The sequence below is a fragment of the Abramis brama genome (genome assembly GCF_963993115.1).
Source record: "Abramis brama genome assembly, chromosome: 17".
Lineage (NCBI taxonomy): Eukaryota > Metazoa > Chordata > Actinopteri > Cypriniformes > Leuciscidae > Abramis > Abramis brama.
The window spans coordinates 17,640,452-17,661,977 of record NC_139979.1 but is presented as its reverse complement, the minus strand read 5'-3'; the positions used below and the strand labels follow the sequence as shown (position 1 = coordinate 17,661,977).

The following is a 21,526-nucleotide window of genomic DNA, read 5'->3' as shown; positions in this document are numbered from 1 at the left end:
AGAAAATTGATCACTTTCGACTTTGTATCTGTAATTACAATAGCTTTTCTGTGGTTGTCGATTAACTAATACATTTTCACATACATTAGAATTAAAATGTAGTGTTCTGATGTTTATTATAACCTATCCTAACATTACAGATTCATTTATTCTTAGATTTGATATAGGTTATTGAAATTATATGCAAATAATGAATGAGCGGTCAGAATGACTGCTATGGCCATTATAGTAGTTATAGAATTCCGGTAGTTCTAGTGTTAAAGGGCCCCTATTATGGATTTTTGAAAATGACCTTTCATGTAGTGTGTAGCATAGCTCTAAGTGAATGAAAACATCCTGCAAAGTTTTAAATCTGATAGTGCACCGTATATAAAGTTATTGTCTTTCAAAAGTAAGAGTCGACTCTGAGTCAATTAAATGAATCATTTTTCAAACGAGTCATAAGCCGTTTCGTTGTGACGTCAAGACGAAACATTAGTATATTGCCCGCCCACTTATTGCACGCAGACACCAGGGAAAACTTGAACCTCAAACCAACAGCTGATTCCTGTGGATACTGGATAGCATCATGTCGAGAAGACGGCGCTGTGCTCTATAATTTGAGGTAAAGCCAGTTTTTTTTTTTCACTGCCCAAGGACGAGCATGTGAAGAATCAGTGGTTAAAATGAATCTTTACCACAATATCACAGCAGTATAATCCTAAACTTTTGCTGTGTTCCCTTTATTTTACTGACGACTGCTTCTCAAGTCTCGGAGTTCAATGCAGGATTCGCAAACCATTTTTACTCTTGAAAGTGAAAATGGTCACTTGTGTAGGTCTCCTGCTAACTGGCTAACTCACGTTATCACTGTCTTACTGAAATACTTCTGCTAATCAGTTGTGGACCACTATTACATATAACTGTGTCTATTAATGCAGATTGTCTGTCATTCTCACTACTTTGTGGAAATATTTGTTTTACCAACGTTTGTTTCATCAGATCTTTCACTCTAGAGCTGATTGATCAGTTTCCATGTATTCACCGCAATATATTAGAAAAATACTCGGTAAATAAATTAGTATAAGTAAAATAATTGGTTTGTTGATGGACATGCACTTGTTAATGCTGATGGTGAGGAATTACAGTTGCAACATCTCATATACAATGTACCTCAAACTGAGTAGTGTAGGCTATCACTGAGAAACATCCTGCTCGAGTCCTCCTTGCGATGGAGGTTCGGGTTGAATAACTAGTTCTTCCAATGTTTCATCATATCATCGGACTCGCGCTCGCATTGATATGGTAAAATCGACGTCATTGTTCGTTACTGTCTTTAGTTTACTGTGTAGGAAGCCTCAGGACAGCTGACGTCGTTATGGCAATGGCCGTTTTTGTTTTCGATGCGCTGTACACGGTAGGCCAATCACAACAGACTGAGCTATCTGGCCAATCAGAGCAGAGTAGCTCGCGGAAAGGAGGGATTTAGAGAGATTGATTCATCTGACGAGTCGTTTGAGAATCATTGAAAATGTGATGATGTGCAAATATATATTATGAGGAAATTAAACAGTTTTTTTTTACCTTTGATGCATGTAAACATGTTGTAGGAGACTCCACAACAACATTAGGAAACTTTAAAATAGCATAATAGGGGCCCTTTAAACATTTTCATCGTTACTGACCAGGAAAAATGTTACAGTTCATATAATGTGATTGTGACAACATCCCCCAATAGCTATATGGGGTAAGTGGTCACTAAATCTGCCTGTTAGAGGCTTTCAACAAAAAATTAAACCATAATATAACATTTAAATATACAATTAAAATGTAATATTTAAAAAATGTAATTGATAAATTGACATAAATAAAAAAAACATGTCCCGATTTGACGTTTATGACAAAATACGAGCGCAGCTCCACAGCTGATTTCAGCTCTAATACTGAAGTACTGAGACAGAGACTGTAGAGAAAAAAAAAAAAACAGCCATGAAATTTGTTAACTATCCAGTTACAATACAACAGTTTTGAAAGGGAGTAGCAAAATGTTCTGAATGTTACAAGCGCAGGCTAGAAATAAAAGGCATAATTTAGCAAAGCGTAAGCAGAATGCTAATGTAGATTAGATCCCCTCAGGGTTCTGGAAAAGGAATGAGGTGTCAGTGACAGTCCTGTACTTAGAGCTGAGAGGTTACTGTAGTATTAACCACGCGGTACAGCTCCCCCTCCTGCTCTAATGCACAGGGAAGGCTTTTAACTGACAGCATGAACGGTGCTGGCAACGGAACGACAAGGAAACGTTTCCAGAACATTGCGAAAGCACCCTGACAGCACATCTCGTCTCTCAGGTTCATTGTGTGAGAGTTGTAGCTTGGAGGAAACTAAAGGGGTTTCCTGCTGTTTTTGCTACTTGCTACACACATGGGAGATTGTGCGTATGTGCGAGAGAGAGAAAGTGTGGAAATAAATGTATTTATTTTAAAAAGAGGGAATTCCAAGCAGATTCCACTGCTTTTAAAAACACTGCAGGCAGATTTCCCTAGCTTATTTAGCCTGTGTGTGTTGGTATTTTGGGCTTGCCTCATTTGTAATCTGAGTGGATTGGAGTTACCTGTTTCGTTCTGTAACACATTTCAGGAATCATAACAGATTCAGCATAAGGCAGAAGGATCGTTTTGCATGACATGCTTACAGACAGCCGATTAATTGCCTTTATGATGAATTTCTGCCTCTGATGAAGTTGATCAGACATTTTGGATCACAGTTTTGCAGTGTGACTGCTGCTATGACGCCTGTTGACTTTAACTTGTGCTATGAATGGGACATTTACAGTTATTTACTCAAATCATGTACTTTAGGATATGTATTTTAACTCATGAAGTAGGCCTATTCCTCTAGTAAAAGTACAAAATTACTTATTTTTAAATGTATACGTTACCGTTCAAACGTTTGCGGTTGGTACATTTTTAAAAATGTTTCCAAAAAAAAAAGAAATCTCTTATGCTCATCAATGCTGCATTTATTGGATCAAAAATACAATAAAACAGTAATATTGTGGAATATGATTACAATTTAATATAACTCTTTTCTATTTTAATATATTTAAAAATTGAATGTATTCCTGTGATGGCGAAGCTGAATTTTCAGCATCATTACTCAGTGTCACATGATCCTTCAGAAATCATTATAATATGCTGATTTGCTGCTCAATACACTTTTCTAATTATTAAAATTGTTGAAAAGAGTTGTGCTGCTTAATATTTTTGTGGAAACTGATCATAGATTTTATGATGAATAGAACGTTCAAAAGAACAGCATTTATATATATTTTTTGTAACAATATAAATGTCTTTATTGTCACATTTTAACAATTTAATGCATCCCTTGCTGAATATCTAAAATCAAACTTTACTTTTTTTTTACTTTGGTGCAATGGCAAAAAAAAACGTTAATTGCGTTTCATCGTATTATTCAGTCCCACAGACTCCCACTCCTTTTAAAAGGTCCTGCTTTTGTCTTCAAACATTCAGTTTGTGTTGAAGCTACTGATGATTTTGTGTAAGAGCACAGAAAGAATTTATCCAACTACAGAAAGCATTTTAACAGACAATTTAGCTGCCCGGTGTTAGCATTATTATAGAAGTTATTAAAGGGTTAGTTCACCCAAAAATTTAGACCCAACCGCGTAAGACCTTCGTTCATCTTCGGAACACAAATTAAGATATTTTTGATGAAATCTGAGTGCTGGATCACTTCTCCATAGGCTGCTAGGTGACCGAAACTTGCTGGCCCAGAAAAGTTATTAAAGAGATCGTTAATATAGTCCAAGTGACTACAGTGGCTCAATCTTAAGTATATCAAGCGACGAAAATATTTTTTGTGCGCAAAAACAAACAAAAATAACGACTTTATTCCACTATTCATTTCCTTCTCTCTGGGCCTCTAGTTGGTTCACATAGTGTTTTTGCGCTGCGCGTCTGTTACACGTCACCACGTAGGCTCACTATTGGCCGACGCTGGTCATGTGTGTGATGCGTGATGACGTGTAACACAGACGCACAGCGCAAAAACACTACAAGGCCCAGAGAGAAGGAAATGAATAGTGGAATAAAGTCGTTATTTTTGTTTGTTTGTGCGCACAAAAAGTATTCTCGTCGCTTGATATACTTAAGATTAAGCCACTGTAGTCACTTGGACTATATTAACGATCTCTTTAATAACTTTTCTGGGCCAGCAAGTTTCGGTCACCTAGCAGCCTATGGACAAGTGATCCAGCACTCAGATTTCATCAAAAATATCTTAATTTATGTTCCGAAGATGAACGAAGGTCTTACGCGGTTGGAACAACATGAGGGTGAGTAATTACTGACAGAATTTTCATTTCTGGGTGAACTAACCCTTTAATAGTGTGTGAATAGGTGATCGTATTTATATCAGTTTTGCAAAGACACAAGTGTAAGTGGGAATCAGTCAGTAAAGACCATAGACTGTAAAAAAATATGGACATATTATATATGTTATATAAATATATAACAGCAAACATATTGGCTGTAAACATACAACCCCAAATCAGAAAAAGTTGGGACACTGTACAAATTGTGAATAGAAACAGAATGCAATGATGTGGAAGTTTCAAATTTCAATATTTGATTCAGAATACAACATAGATGACATATCAAATGTTTAAACTGAGAAAATGTATAATTTTAAGGGAAAAATAAGTTGATTTTAAATTTCATGGCATCAACACATCTCAAAAAAGTTGGGACAAGGCCATGTTTACCACTGTGTGGCATCCCCTCTTCTTTTTATAACAGTCTGCAAACGTCTGGGGACTGAGGAGACAAGTTGCTCAAGTTTAGGAATAGGAATGTTGTCCCATTCTTGTCTAATACAGGCTTCTAGTTGCTCAACTGTCTTAGGTCTTCTTTGCTGCATCTTCCTCTTTATGATGCACCAAATGTTTTCTATGGGTGAAAGATCTGGACTGCAGGCTGGCCATTTCAGTACCCGGATCCTTCTTCTACGCAGCCATGATATTGTAATTGATGCAGTATGTGGTCTGGCATTGTCATGTTGGAAAATGCAAGGTCTTCCCTGAAAGAGACGACGTCTGGATGGGAGTATATGTTGTTCTAGAACTTGGATATACCTTTCAGCATTGATGGTGCCTTTCCAGATGTGTAAGCTGCCCATGCCACACGCACTCATGCAACCCCATACCATCAGAGATGCAGGCTTCTGAACTGAGCGCTGATAACAACTTGGGTTGTCCTTGTCCTCTTTAGTCCGGATGACATGGTCCCAGTTTTCCAAAAATAACTTCAAATTTTGATTCGTCTGACCACAGAACAGTTTTCCACTTTGCCACAGTCCATTTTTAATGAGCCTTGGCCCAGAGAAAATGCCTGCGCTTCTAGATCCTGTTTAGATATGGCTTCTTTTTTGACCTATAGAGTTTTAGCTGGCAACGGCGAATGGCACGGTGGATTGTGTTCACTGACAATGTTTTCTGGAAGTATTCCTGAGCCCATGTTGTGATTTCCATGTGATGCAGTGCCGTCTAAGGGCCCGAAGATCACGGGCATCCAGTATGGTTTACCGGCCTTGACCCTTACGCACAGAGATTGTTCCAGATTCTCTGAATCTTTGGATGATATTATGCACTGTAGATGATGATAACTTCAAACTCTTTGCAATTTTTCTCTGAGAAACTCCTTTCTGATATTGCTCCACTATTTTTCGCCGCAGCATTGGGGGAATTGGTGATCCTCTGCCCATCTTGACTTCTGAGAGACACTGCCACTCTGAGAGGCTCTTTTTATACCCAATCATGTTGCCAGTTGACCTAATAAGTTGCAAATTGGTCCTCCAGCTGTTCCTTATATGTACATTTAACTTTTCCGGCCTCTTATTGCTACCTGTCCCAACTTTTTTGGAATGTGTAGCTCTCATGAAATCCAAAATGAGCCAATATTTGGCATGACATTTCAAAATGTCTCACTTTCAACATTTGATATGTTATCTATATTCTGTTGTGAATAAAATATAAGTTTATGAGATTTGTAAATTATTCCATTCCTTTTTTACTCACAATTTGTACAGTGTCCCAACTTTCTCTGATTTGGGGTTGTATTTTTTTCTGCTGTAAATTTTGCCATATTAACATAGGAGGTCTATAGGATTGATTCTCTTTTGTAGCCTGTCTCTAGCGGCCAGTCGATGAATTGCAGTTTGAGTCACTTCCGTGTTGGATTCAAGAGAGAGACCGGAATCAAGTTGCTGCTTGATTTAATGTTGTAAAATGTGTTATTTTAGTATTATTTATATACTATTGTAATATTTTGAATTAGATTTTATTTTTTATTTTTTCAGTTTTCATTTTAATTTTAGTTTAAGTTTTAGTTTTATGTGATTTTGTCATTTTTATTTGTTGGTTTTTATTTTATTTTTATTTTAGTGCATAAGGCAACATTTCACATTTTCATTTAAGTTAAAGATTTTTATATAATACCTTGAGTTTGATCAGAAGAATACGGAAGAGGATTAGGGCCAAGCAATAATAAAAAAATAAAACCATCTCGAGATTAAAGTCATTATAATGCGAGATTAAACTCGTCAAATTTCAAGAAAAAAAAAGTCGAAATACAATCTTGAGAATAAACTCATTAAATATCGAGTATAAAGTCGTTGTGTTTCGAGAAGAAACTCGTTAAATTTCGAGAAAAAAGTCGAAATACAATCTTGAGAATAAACTCATTACATTTCGAGAATAAAGTCGTTTCGTATTCCATTTCGTATTCTCGTTTCGTATTCTCGAAATGTAATGAGTTTATTCTCAAGATTGTATTTCGACTTTTTTCTCGAAATTTAACGAGTTTAATTTTGCATTATAATGACTTTAATCTCGAGATAGTTTTATTTATTTTTATTATTGCTTGGCCCTAATCCTCTTCCGTAGAAGAATAAGCATAGCAGTCAACACATTTTTTTTTTCTTTCTTTCCAAGGCAAAATATAGCCAACATTACGGGTTTGCCAGGGTTTGTGCAGAACCACTTCAGTTGTTTTTGTATGTGAGTTAGGATGTCAGAACTGTCTCAGACTGCCCAGTCAAAGCTGTCAGTTGACTAAAGTCTGCAGAACTGTATATCACAAAGGCTGACATATAGACAGTTGATGTCTGCCTTGACTTTTACTTAAGATCTCACTTGGGTCATATACAATTTGACAAGCAACAATGATAAAAGACAGAAAAAATCGTACAATGTTAGCCGGGACTTCAGTGATTGTAGGAAAGTGTGCTGATCTTAATTATGTAAGCGTTTGTTTGTTTGTTTGTTTGTGTGTGTGCGGTGTGTATATGTGTGACTTACAATGCTATTATCATAACAAAAGTGTTCATCTCTGACAGGACAAAACAACAAAACAGACACTATTCTTCTCGTTTGGCTTCACTCTTTCCCTCTCTCTCCTCTTTCAGCTTCCGTCTTCCTCCTGGATTTCCCTTTTTTTCTCGCCTCTGCATTTTTCTCTTTCTCCCGTTCTTCATTTAGCTGTCTGCTATCCTATTCATCCTTCCTTTCTTTCCCTAATTTTTCCTAATTGGCTCTGGCCCTCATTTGTTGGGAGGTTCTGGGTTTCTCTCTCTCTTGTCTCCTCTCTTTCTCTCTCTGATGGGTTTAGAGAAGCAGCTCGGTCCAGTCACTCATGTTGACTGATTACCTTAACTAATGGAATTTAATTATTCAGCATATCCTGGTGGCGATTTGGCCCAAAAAAGAACGACAGGATGGGTGATGGGGGGAGGGGGCGAGGTAGTGGAGAGATGAATTAGGAGTAACGTGCGGAGGAGGAAAGGGAGAGATGATGATGATGGAGAAAAAGGAGATTTCAGCATTTTTAGCATTTCTTTTTTCCCCCTCAAAGTTACATGGAACGTTCCCACGATTACTCATAAACGCAAAGCTTTACAGAAATGAGAACCATTTATCTGCAGATAAAGATTGTGACGATTTTCAGCAAATATCAGAAATATGGAAGGAGCCATGTAATGGAATAGGCTATTTGGCTGTTTTGAGCCAATATGTGTTTGTTGTGAACTGATAAATGGACATTTTGAGTTGATATTTGTCTAAATATATTGAAACCGTAAGACATTTTTCATTATTTGTTGAAATAAAACTAATAAAAATGACGAAACGCTCAACAAAATTACTAAAACTATAACTAAAATGAAATTGAAAACAGAAAATAAAAAAATGAAAACTAATTCAAAATATGAATAAAAACTAGAGTTGGACCTCTAATAAAAAACTATAAATGACACTAAAATAACACTGAGCGTAATGTGATTAAACATTGTTTTTTATTATTGTTTATTGTTATTAAATGTTTAAACATTTTAAGTTTTAATAAACATTATGTTTTCAAATATTTTAGTGAATCTTTGAGGAAATATTCTTTGAAATAAATGTTGATTTGATCAATTTAATATTCATAAAATGTTTCAACATTTTAACATTTTCATTTTTTTTAAAGTTTTTTTAAAGTTTTTTTTTTTAATCAATTTAATGTTTTTAAAAGTTTAAACATTTTAACCTTTAATAAACATTCTAATGATAAACATATTATTTTTCAAATGTTTTTAGAGAATTTTTAATAAAAAAATTTCATCAGTTTAATGTTGCTATCATCACTGTTTATTAAATGTTTAAACATTTATATTTAGAATAATATTTAATATGTATCTCTTTTCAAGTATTTTATAGTGAATTTTGCATAAATACTTGTTAAATGTTTAAACATTTAATAATCAAATCATCTTTTTCAAATATTGTTAGTGAATTTAGTGTAATATTGTGTTAAATAAGCGTTTAATTTAAGTTCATCAGTATTCTGTCTCAGTCTCCTATATTATTTACAAAAAACAACATTTAATCAGCTACAGTCCACTGTAGATGTCAATATCAGTCATTAAGACCCGTATTTGTCAACCATTATTCATAAATCATAGAGCCATCCATACAAGCCTCTCACACACACACACACACACACTCTCACACACATTCTCTTTCATTCTCCTTCCACCTACCCACACTCGTGCATTTTTCCCGCACATTCATTCTCTTTCTCGGCTTCTTTCCCTGCCTTTCACCTCCTTTCTATCTCGCTCCCTCTCACTTTCCTCATGCTTTCGCTCTCTTTTGTGATTGCATACACACGCACAAACACACAGTCATTCTCTCCCTCTCTCACCAGGGGATCCTAATTAAGCTTGGCTGGTCTTTGATGTTGTCGCCTAGGCAACAGTCACCATGACGAGGCTGGCTTTTCCAGAAAAAAAACAAAAAACATGCGCATTTTACAGCCATACGACATGCACGGTGCCCTTCACACACAGAGTCAGGCACGCACACATGCACGAGCAATTAGATAAACAAAACAATTTCTTCAGATGCCAGAAAGACCTGTTGCGCTGTGACACAACCTTGCGATGAATATAGGCGAGAGTGCCATAGCTGAAGAGATATCCGAATTCATTCATGAGTTCTCAGGATTCCCATATAATCATTTGCAGCCCTGTGTGTGGGTGTGTGTGTGTGTGTGTGTGTGTGTGGATGTGTGTATGTCTCAGTGGGGAAAACCCTGCTTGCCTTCTGCTTATCAATTAAACAAACCTCGCCAATCTAACACTTACAATTAACATTAAACACATCTAACACCGCCAGCCAGCACAATTAGCTTCCCGTTCCGTCGTTAGGCTCTGCTGATATACCGCCTGACATGAAGTTGCATTGGGAGAGAGAACGAGAGAAAGAGAGAGAGTCATATAACTGTCAGTGCACATTATGCCAGCGGAATTCTGTTTGCTTATTGCTCTGTCTGTTTGGCGTTCCTGGCAGGATAAAATGACTATCTGAGCGTGTTCTCATTGTGGGACTCATCAATCTTTTTCCCTTTCATTTACCCTCCTGCACTGCTTCTGAGAACACTCTTTACTCATTCAGTTAGTCGAACGGCAGCTCTATTTATTAGTTGTTCTAATGAGGTAATCTGAATTATTAATTTGTAATTGAAGTTTTTTGATTAAATGGATGATGAATAGTTAGTCTTAAGTTGTTATGTAACATTCGTTTTTTTCTCTTTTTATTCTTTTGCCCTAAGTAGCACAGCGTGACAAGCAATTTGTCTCTCAACGCTTAAAGCAAAAATACTGGGCGATGCAACACAAGAACATTTTTATTTATTAGAGCTGTTTGGTCCTAAAATCAGGAAGAGATTTTTAAAAAATGTTGGGCCTCTGGAAATTCGAATACGTTTTTTGAATAGCACTTTTTGATTTATGAATACATTTGTTATTTGAAATGATTGTTTATGAGTACTTTATTGTTTTGTTCCCTAGTAATTTTCACACAGACATGCCTCAAAAACTCATTATAAATTTCTGAGGGAACACATGGCCCTGCTAATTCTCTTCTGGCTTTTAGAAGTGCAAAAGGATTTTTGACCAATCAGATTTTACTCTAGACATTATGGGCCCCATTTTAACGATCTGAAACGCAAGTATCAAACGCGAAACGCAAGTAACTTTGTGGGCGGATCTCGGTGGGATAAATGACTCTTGCGCCCGATGCAAATCTAAAATGGGTTGGTCTGAAGTAGCTACATTACTCATAGGTGTGGTTTGGGTGTAACGTGAAATAAACCAATCAGAGCGCCATCTCAAATTCCCTTTAATAGCAGGCATGTTTGTTCCATGGCGGATTGCTATTATAACGGCGCACGCCAGGAGCGGTTCACAGCCGAGGAGACCGACGTTCTCGTCAGGGCCGTAAAAGACTGAGAAGTGACATTGTATGGGGATGGGAGAAACCCACCCAAATTAGCTTCGGTTAAACAGGCTTATAATAATTTTGGTAAATGTGTAAGCTAGATTTATGCCTATTTTTTCACATCTTCATGGACACCACAATGATTTCCCTCATGTGGAATATTTTTCCTTATAGTTATGTATGGTTTGCAAAAATGGCAACTGCTGCGTCTGTGTGTAGATGAGAGAAGCAAAGTGTATGCGCGTTGTGCACACGCTACATTATGGCCAAGCATGCGCCCTTAAAATAGCATCTGAATAATGCGCCACTGACAGTGTGTATATTGTGGCAGAATTGTTTTCTGTGGCAGAATTGTTTTCTGGAACTGCAAAATAGCATGAGGGAACGTTTGCACCGGAACACGCCTCCTCTTTTCGCTGCACCGCCCCCGGGAGCGCAAGTTCATTCCCTAATTTACCGACGTGCGTCTGTGGAGGGAAAAGTCCACTGTGTGTCGGGTGCAAAATAGGAATGATACATGCGTCGGTGTACAAAGTCAATTGCGCTGGGTGCAAGATAGGGCCCTATGTCTAGATATTAAGCCAAGTTGTAAGTTATTTAGTTATAAATAATATTTTTCTTAGTTTTTTTTTATTTTATGTTTTGCTCTAAAATCCAGAAGAGAATTTGCATTTTTGAGCCATGAGTTTCCTCTGGAATTTCTTTTTTTTTTTTTTTGCAACTTCACATTATGATTTATGTGTACTATTATGACCTAGGATTAAGACACGATAAATAAAAAGAAAAAGCAGGAAAATTAAACATGACTCCTCGCCCAGTGCTCAGACTAAGAAAAAAGAAAATAAATTCACATATGAAAAAAACAGCTATACGATAAATGTTTTATTAAGATGTTGAAAAAATATAAAAATAAAGTTGAAAGCTTCAGAGAAACAAAAGAATGACCATTTGGTGCATAAACTTCAGGGTGACCCACGGCCCAAAAATAACAAACAAAAAGTCAATATGAATAAAAGACAAAATATCTTCCCTCAAGAGATCAAAGAAGAGATCCAATTGATTAACCTAAATACACTATCAAAACAGAGAGAATGTTACAAAGGGCACCAACACTTCTTAAAATATATAACAATCATATAACAATAACATTGTTGGTGGGGAGACAGGAGAAGTGTGACCGGCCCGAAGTCGCAGCAGCTCGTTGAAGAGCGGAAGAGATTGTTTTAAACCTGCCGCAATCAGTGCCATCCAATCCAATGAAGACTGGCAGAGCCATCAATCAGCTGGTTAAAGGATGCTACTCAGGACAAACAACACACACACACAGACAAAACAAATTCAAAACAAGAACAAATGCATAATATAAAAGAACACAAAAAAACACACATCCGTAACAGTACTTTACTATTTTCTTCAACATATATTACACAAAGCCATATCTCAAATGAAAAATGTATTAGAAGTTCCTGAGGTCATTTTTGGATTTTAGCACGATTCTGGATTTTATTTTATTTTATTTTATTATTTTATTTTTCTATCTGTATTTTTATTTTTCATTCTTGTGTAAAATTATATATATATATATATATATATATAGTTTTTATGGGGGTTTGGTGTTATTTCTTTGTGTTATGTCACTGTCACAGCTAGTGGCTGCTGTGTTCCATTGAGCACTTCTTTACATTTTAATACAAATTTGATATCCATTAAGCAAATTGAAACTTTGCCGGGAAACTCTGCTCAATTTGCATTGTTTAACATTCCCATTCTGACTTTTCCCCTTCAGCTCTTTGTCATTGACAATGGTGCGGACGACTGGCGGATCGCCATGACCATGGAGAGAGTGCTGCTCATCGCTCTGGAGCTGATCGTTTCGGCGGTTCACCCGGTGCCGGGGGACTTCAAGTTTATGTGGCGGGCACGGCTGGCCTTCTCCTACGCTCCCTCGCAGGCGGAGGCAGATCTAGACATGGTGCTGTCTGTACCCATGTTCCTTAGACTCTACCTCATCGCCAGAGTCATGCTGCTACATAGCAAGCTCTTCACCGACGCCTCCTCCCGCAGCATAGGGGCACTCAACAAGGTCAGAGGTCAACCCAATGTTTAAAAACTGAGAATTTAGGGTGTTAATTAAATGTGCAGCATTTGTTTCTGAGTGTGGTTTTCCTTTTCTTGCTGTTTACATTCTTTTGGCAGGTTAGAATGGTTCCAGTAACCTCTGTTGGTTGATAGCAGTGTATTCTGACTAAATAATATATTTGAAAGTAACACATCGCCTGATTCCTGTTCGAAGGTCTCTTAAAAGCATGAAATCACATACTTCTGGAGGGTTCTGCGCTTTCCAAGCAACTGCCATTGAGATGAATGGGAATGCTAACAGCTAGCTTTCTTCAGGTATTATAGACCAACTAGTCCAAACCGCATCAACTGGTCAGGTTTTTCCCTTACTGTCTATCTTCAATTCCCCACTTGCGCCCAGATTCAATAAACACATCCTCTTTATGTTTTAGTTCCCTTTTATGTGGACAGTCATGAGCATTAAGGCCTGTGGTTTTCTGTGCTAGAGGAAAGCGGTTTTGTGTGGATTTATGTGGTTTGTTCAGTCTCTTGAGAAAGATGAACCTTTCAGCTTTTTTGGGGAAGCTACTTTAAAACTGCTACAAGCCACTAAAAAATAAATAAGAAAAAAACCATAAGAAAAAATTATTAATGAAGTAACTGACAACATTGAAGCTACTTAAAGGGATAGTTTTAGATAAATTCTGTCATCATTTACTCACCTCAAGCTTTTCTAAACCTACATTTTTATTTTATTTATTTTTTTATTAAAGAATTGTTTTTATAGTTTTACAATATCAAAACCGTGGTACAGGTGTCTCATGGCAGCACATACAATCACCCATCAACTGGTAGTTTAAGGATAGGGTGAAGGGTAATAGCAAAAAAAAAACAAAAAAAACAAGAGTCAAGAAATTAAGACATTCAACATACATTCTCAAGAAAGTAGATTTAAAAAATATATATATAATATTATAAATATATATATAATATTATTATTCAATCAATCTTAATTTTATCAGACAAAATTTCTCAAAAGCAATAGGGGGTTTTAACTGAATCTTGATTACAAGCTAAATTTACAGGTTAATTTGCCCTAAATAAACAACAATATAAATTAGTTGAAAATATACAAACAGCAGCATTTAACTAAATATTTCATTATAAAAAAGACAAAACGGCTTTATGATTGAACTGATTCACTAAAACGAATCAAACCGTAATGCTTAGTGTACAACACAATGTGACATAAAATGTGACAATATGACATTGTTATTCTATGCTGCTACTGTACTTATTGGAAAAAGTGGCTTGTTACTGAAAAAGCTACATTATTATAACAGCTAAGCTATACTGTCATGCATGCTTCTAAAAGTAATGCTAGTAGAAGTTGCTACATTTACTCCCCTGGATCCAACGAATCCCACTTGCTATTTGGTGTGGTGTGTTGGGATTTGTTGGGTTAGAGTGAACTAGCATTAAGACAAACCTTATTTTGAAGGTCAGTGTTGGACAGGAGCTTAATCTAATTGTTTTTGCATTGTTAGGATGCAGCATCACAGCTCGGTGTCAGTTGATGTGACTGATGAATATTCTGCTGTAATGGATTTTATGATTGATGGCTGTGTGTTTTTCAAGCAGGTTTATCTCTGCTCCCCTTTAGATGGCTGATTGATGTCTCTGAATATTGTGTATCTCTTCAGCTTTGTGCTTAAGAGAGGTTGAAAAATGACTGCCGTGGCTGTCAAGTGTTTGATAGTTCAAAGTTTGAGTTTTGTCCTTCGGTGCCATTGAAATGATCCAAAACAGGTGAAAAGAGTCCTGATGTACTTTAATTTGAATGGCTGATTGGAGAGGGTAATCACTTTGTCCTTTGAGAGAAGCTCTTGTTTCAAAGAGATGTAAATGCAAATTATCTTTCCTCTCATGTGCTGTTTTATCATTAATGATCATGTGGCCCAACTTAGCTCAGAGATCTCTAAGAGCTGCATTAGAATCATGAGCTGAAAATGAAAACATTGAATGGCTTCTTGTAAATTTCAGTCAGGACACCCAGTATTTCACACAAAATATGATATTTCAGGTCACAGTCTTTACTTTTGAACAAAGACACTGAACAACCTTTGATCTAAAACAGCTGTTTTAACTTCCTAGTGCAACCGGTGGGACAAATATAAGGTCAAACATGATCTTTTGATGGTCTTAATTTGAAAAAGACCACCATAGGGACTATTGGGACCCATCTCACCACCACAGCAGCTTGTTTTTGAGAGAAAATGCATAAAAGACATTAAATACAATGCAAGGATATATCTATTTGGAAAGAAATCTGTGTAAAAGATGTATCTTTGCATTTATTTGCATTTATTATATAGAACTATATTGAAATATAAACTTAAGTTTTACTGTTTAGTTTGATAAATATCAAATATTTATATATATATACAGTTCAATGCATAAGTGAATACACCCATGCTAAAGTTGACTAAAAAGAGGAATAAAAAATCATATTTTGGAAATTGAACTTAATGCCTTAATTTAAAAAATTAGGAAAAATCCAACCTTTAAGGACACCAATTTTCTTTGTGAATGAATAATGTATCGTAAATAAATAAATGTTCTTCCTTAAAATACATGGTGCATAAGTGAGTACACCCCTATGTTAAATTCCCATAGAGGCAGGCAGATTTTTATTTTTAAGTATTTTTTTTAATTTTTTTTTAGGATACTATGCATCCTGATAAAGTTCCCTTGGCCTTTGGAATTAAAATAGCCCCACATCATCACATAGCCTTCACCATACCTAGAGACTGGCATGATTTTATTTCAGTTAGCCTAAAAGCTAGTTTGATTTGCATTGAGAGATGATCTTATGGAAAGTACCCCATGCCAATCTCTAGGTATGGTGAAGGCTATGTGATGATGTGGGGCTATTTTAATTCCAAAGGCCAAGGGAACTTTATCAGGATGCATAGTATCCTAAATTTTTTTTTTTTTAAATACTTAAAAATAAAAATCTGCCTGCCTCTATGGGAATTTAACATAGGGGTGTACTCACTTATGCACCATGTATTTTAAGGAAGAACATTTATTTATTTACGATACATTATTCATTCACAAAGAAAATTGGTGTCCTTAAAGGTTGGATTTTTCCTAATTTTTTAAATTAAGGCATTAAGTTCAATTTCCAAAATATGATTTTTTATTCCTCTTTTTAGTCAACTTTAGCATGGGTGTATTCACTTATGCATTGCACTGTATATTCATTTTAGGAATATTGGAGTAAAGGCTAATTTTTTTTTAATATTATATATAATATTTACAAAAAATTAGCCATTACTCCAATATTCAGTGTCACATGATCCTTCAGAAATCATTCTAATATGCTGATTTATTATCAATTTTGGAAACAGTTGTGCTGCTTAATGTTTTTTTTATAACCAGTAATACTTTTTTCAGGATTCTTTGATGAATAAAAGAACAGCATTTTTAAAAATAGAAATCTTTTGTAATAATATACACTACCGTTCAGGTTTTGGGGTCAGTAATGTTTTTTTGTTTTTTTTTTTAAGAAATGAATACATTTATTCAGCAAGGATAGTAAAGATTTATATTGTTAGAAAAGATTTCTATTTTGAATAAATGTTGTTCTTTTTAACTTTTTATTCTTCAATGAATCCTGAAAAAAGTTCCAAAAACATATTAGACAGCAACTGTCAGCAATCAGCATATTAAAATGATTTCTGAAGGATCATGTGACACTAAAGACTGGAGTAATGATGCTGAAAATTCTGCTTTGATATCACATAAATAAATTTTAAAGTATATTAAAATAGAAATCCATTATTTTAAATTGTAATAATATTACACAATATTACTGTGTTTTTGATCAAATAAATGCAGGCTTGATGAACATAAGAGACTTCTTTCAAAAACATTAAAATAGTAATGTTTCCAAACTTTTGACCGGTACTGTATATATATATATATATATGAAGAGTTCAGATGCAAAAGCCTCTAGGTGCGATCTGAAATTTTCTTCTAGAATGATCATTTTTATCAAGCTCGTATATTTAAGTTCAGTAATTTCACTTCAATGACAATTAATAGGTAATTTTCATTGCCATTTAAGTGAATTTACTGAACTTAAATATACAAGCTTGATAAAAATGATCATTCTAGAAGAAAATTTCAGATGGCACTTAGAGGCTTTTGCATATATGGCTTATATATATATATATATATGAAAACCTAATTAAAATGAAAAATTCCCTGCTATAAACCATACTTTTTAACATTCATGATATAAGGCTAAACTGCTCATATCCATCAGGTAAAGCTTCTTGCAACTTGTTGCTTGTGTGACTAAAACTGATAAAATCCAGACTGAAATGAATCACATGACTGGTTGTTTTTCTCTTTTCAGGTGCACTTTAACACACGGTTTGTGATGAAGACCCTGATGACCATATGCCCAGGCACGGTGCTGCTAGTCTTCAGCATCTCCCTGTGGATCATCGCTGCCTGGACCGTAAGAGTGTGTGAGAGGTGAGAGAGAGAACGAGCGTGAGGAAGAATGAACAAATGAATCATTGTGTATGGAACTGCGCCATTGTGTCTAGACGCTGTCAAGTTTCTAATGCTTAATGAGGACTCACCTGAATCCCCACCAATAAGTGGCACTGCCTGGATGACAACACACCGCTTGAGGTGTGCGAACACTCGCTCTTACACGTCTGCTGTTCTGAGAGAGTCCAGAGAGAAAGAGACAGATAAGGAGCACTTTCATTCACACCCTTGTTTCTGAAACCCGAGACCTGTCTATCTAAACAGCTTTCCCCCTTTTCCAGACACATAGGCACTCCGGGTAGCAGCCAATCGTGACGTGCATCAACAGATTTCCCATGTTGCATCTTAAAAGGGTCGCGGGATAAACTAGGCCCTCAGGCCAGTGAGTGGGTGTTTCCGACTCTGCCAGGAGTGTTGTCATGGTTACAAACTCTGGATGTGTGTTAGTCTCGGGGTATACGCTTTAAAATATCGAGGGTTCCCCGGATTGGGGGCCTGAGGTTTGATGATTGTTTTGGTAGCGGTAGGCTCGAGCGGCACGATATGAGTGACGGTTTGCGCATTTGAACTGCCACAAGTGATCAGGGCAGAGTCGTTGTGAGATGAGCCTACAGGGATCTGGTCTATTTATATGCACTGCACTCAAAGTCATCATGTTAAAGGCCCTTTCCAGAGGAGGAGTCTCCCTGCAGGCTGTGTGCTGCTCTTACTCAGTCCGGCATGCACACAGTGGGCTTTAGACCTCCCCCTGACTGGATGAACTTGTTTTGTAAACTATATTCTTGGGAAGTTGCTATGATGCCTTAGGAGGACTTAAAGAAACTGATGCTACTGTACAAATAACAAAAAAGGCTTTGATTTTCTTCTGTGGCAGTCAACATGAAATTGGTTTTATTTATGTTCTTAATACACATTATTGGTCTTATTCTGCTCAACTCATTAATTCAAGTTAGTAAAACATAAATCACATTGTTTACATATTTATTGATCAGTTTTTGGGTTCCCTGGGAATCAAACCTACAGTACGACCTTGGTGTTGTTAGTGTCATATTGAGCTTCAGGGAGTCTTTAATACGCCTGCTCTCTCTTTCAAAGTGCTCTGTAGAGAATTTGTGAAAGCATCAAAATGGAAAATATTTGTATTCATCAAAATAGTCTGAAATGTCATACCTTTTCATAAAGGTGCTGTATGTAATTTTTTTGACTGTACTAAATAAAATACCATGATATATTTGCAGAGAGAGTTCAAATACTTGTTTCTCTGAAAAACAATGCTACAGCCAGTTATTCTTCTCTGAAATGTGCGTTCCGTGTCGGAATGTCTGTTTTGTTTTGGTCTGTGGGATTCCGCCCACTCCCAGTTTTCTCAATAGTAGCCCATTTTAACACCCCCGGTTGCCATGGAATCCAGCAGATCCAGAGATCGCAAATTTGACCTGACCTAAAAAGCCTTGGCAATAAAAAAAACAAAAAAAACGTGTACATTACCTGATCAACTTACAATTGTACTCGTTCATGTTGTGTCTCCTTAAAGGTCCGTTCACACCAAAGACGATTTCTATAAAGATAACGATAAAGATATAATTCTAAAAATCATTTTCAGTATTAAAGAATAGCAAAATTCACATCACATCTATAACGATAACAGCACAGAGAAACTATATCGTTGGAATCACTTTCAGAATGATTTTTTCCAGCTGATGAACAATAAAAACATTGACAGCCAATCAGAATCCATCCTGCTGTAATGAGCTTGAGCATTTAAAGCGGCAGACAAGCTCACATTTTGAATAAACAGAACGATATTTTCCGCTGGTGTGGACGCTAATATAGTTATCTTTATAGTTATCGTTCTTGGTGTGAACGGGCCTTTAATCTGGCAACCCACGTGAGTGTCGAGGAGGAGGGGGCATTGGAAACAACTCTCCAATATTTTGAATTTGAACTGCAGTACCCATTTCAACCACTAACTGTCAGTATTACATACTGCACCTTTAATGTTGTTACCTTGACTTAACGCGTAGATACGAGTAGGACTGAGAGATGGGCTACAAACGTGTTTTATTTTATTAAGTTTTTTTATTTATTATTATTATTTTTTTCTGTATTGGTTTGCCATTATTGAGATGTTCTCAGGGAGTTTTTGCTGCATCAAAGGTATAACAAACATTTAAGAACCTTCTCAAAGTTTCTCGACAGACCTCTGGGCAAACACTTAGACTTTCTAAAATTTCCTTCAAAGTGCTTTGCAGATCAGATTAAGGGATGGAAATGGATGAAATAATTTGATGTGAAAACTTTGATGTGATATTTGTGCCTATTTCACATCCAGTTATTGCATACCTTCCACAGCCAGAACCTTGTTCAAAGTAGCTTTCAAAAATCAAATCTTTCCGGACTGAACCGCTGCTTCTTTATTTCTCTCTCAGGTACCATGATGCTCAGGATGTGACCAGTAATTTTTTGGGTGCCATGTGGCTCATCTCCATCACCTTCCTCTCCATTGGATATGGAGACATGGTGCCTCACACCTACTGTGGCAAGGGAGTGTGTTTGCTCACAGGAATTATGGTACAAACACACACACACACACACACACACAAATAGCACAGAGATTTCACACCCACAGTGGCAGGGGACAGTCTAAAGATATGTTTTCCTTCTCGTTATCTTATTTCTAGAAATCCAAACATGCACATCAGCCATGTCTGTTAGCAAACACAAGGACGCACCATCTCACAAACATCCAGTGTTTTTAGTACGATTGAATCCTCTTGTGTATTCTGGGACGGCACATTTGTTCAGCTTTTAGGCTGTTTTAGGACTGCCATTGTTCTTCCTAATAATGTTATGATGGCAATAGCTTAATGTAAACCCCAGGTATTTCTTGGTATAATCCTGAGCCTTACTGTCTCAGTGCTTGAGGAATGCTTGACAGGTGGTGTAGAGCAATGGTTTAGCAGTGTGTTTATTTTGATATTGAGTTTGCAGATGTAAATATCTGTTAGTAAAGGTCACTTTCTCTCGTTTCATTTTACTCTCTGTTGTTCTGTTTGGAGTATTTGTTCTTCCTGGTCACATGCTGTCAGTTTCTGTGTCTCTAAATATCCTACCAGAGACTACAGAGGAGAAGCGTGGTTAACTTGACATGACGGTTCTTTTTCTTTTAGTTTTGGGATTTTTTTTAGATATTCTCTCTCTCTCTCTCTCTCTCTCTCTCTCTCTCTCTCTCTCTCTCTCTCTCTCTCTCTCTCTCTCAATCACACACACACACACACACACACACACACACACACACACACACACAATATACAATACAATACAATACAATAACATAGCATGTGTCAAAGACAAATAAGTGTGTCCATGATAAAGAAAAGGAAACGTCTTTTAAAACTCTAGTTTAAAACACTAAGTTGTAAAAAAAATAAAATTCTCGCTGTATTCCTATTGATTTCATGTGGTTTTGGAAAAATATTTTAAAGATTTTTTAAGAATATTTTAAACTTAATGATACTAAAATGTCATGTGATGTAATTATCAAGTAAATAGTTAAAAGCTATTTTTGTTGCACTATGAGTTTAAAAAAAAAATAAAAAAAAATAGATATCATTATTAAATTATAAATATCAATCAATAATATCAGTTTTCGGGGAGTTGCACCACATGACATTTAATTTTAAAAACTGAACTGAAAGTTTGTCAAATTATCTGATATTTTACTTATTCAGTCATGTGGGTTTGCAGGGTCCTCTATGATATAATTTCCTGTTATATAATTTTTTTTTCTGCATGTTGGTTGCACCACATGACTTTTGATTTTAATGTTTTTATAAAATATAGCCAAGCTGCTTAATGATGATTTTTTTCTACCATAATGTTTCTTCATTATGATATCAGGACAGTTGTATCATCTTGACATTTTTGGCTCAATGCTCCCCAAAATGAATTTTAATTAAAAACCTGCTTATCATAGAACAGGTGTATTCAAGTCATTGTATGTGTGAACTGCATTATGTTTTGAATATTTATTAGATCTGGCCAAAGAAAAAAAAAGAAAAAATTGACCCAGATAATACTGATATA

The 21,526-nt window shown here is 36.1% G+C and overlaps 1 protein-coding gene across 1 annotated transcript in view; it reads left to right on the top strand.

Annotated features, from left to right (window-relative positions):
- The window catches only part of kcnn3 (potassium intermediate/small conductance calcium-activated channel, subfamily N, member 3), a 63,647-nt gene that overhangs the window by 23,602 nt on the left and 18,519 nt on the right, over positions 1-21,526 (top strand). The window contains exons 4-6 of the mRNA XM_084089487.1: positions 12,600-12,896; positions 17,298-17,419; positions 19,870-20,011. Coding sequence (XP_083945613.1) covers positions 12,600-12,896; positions 17,298-17,419; positions 19,870-20,011 — 561 coding nt within the window. The remainder of the gene's footprint in view (positions 1-12,599; positions 12,897-17,297; positions 17,420-19,869; positions 20,012-21,526) is intronic.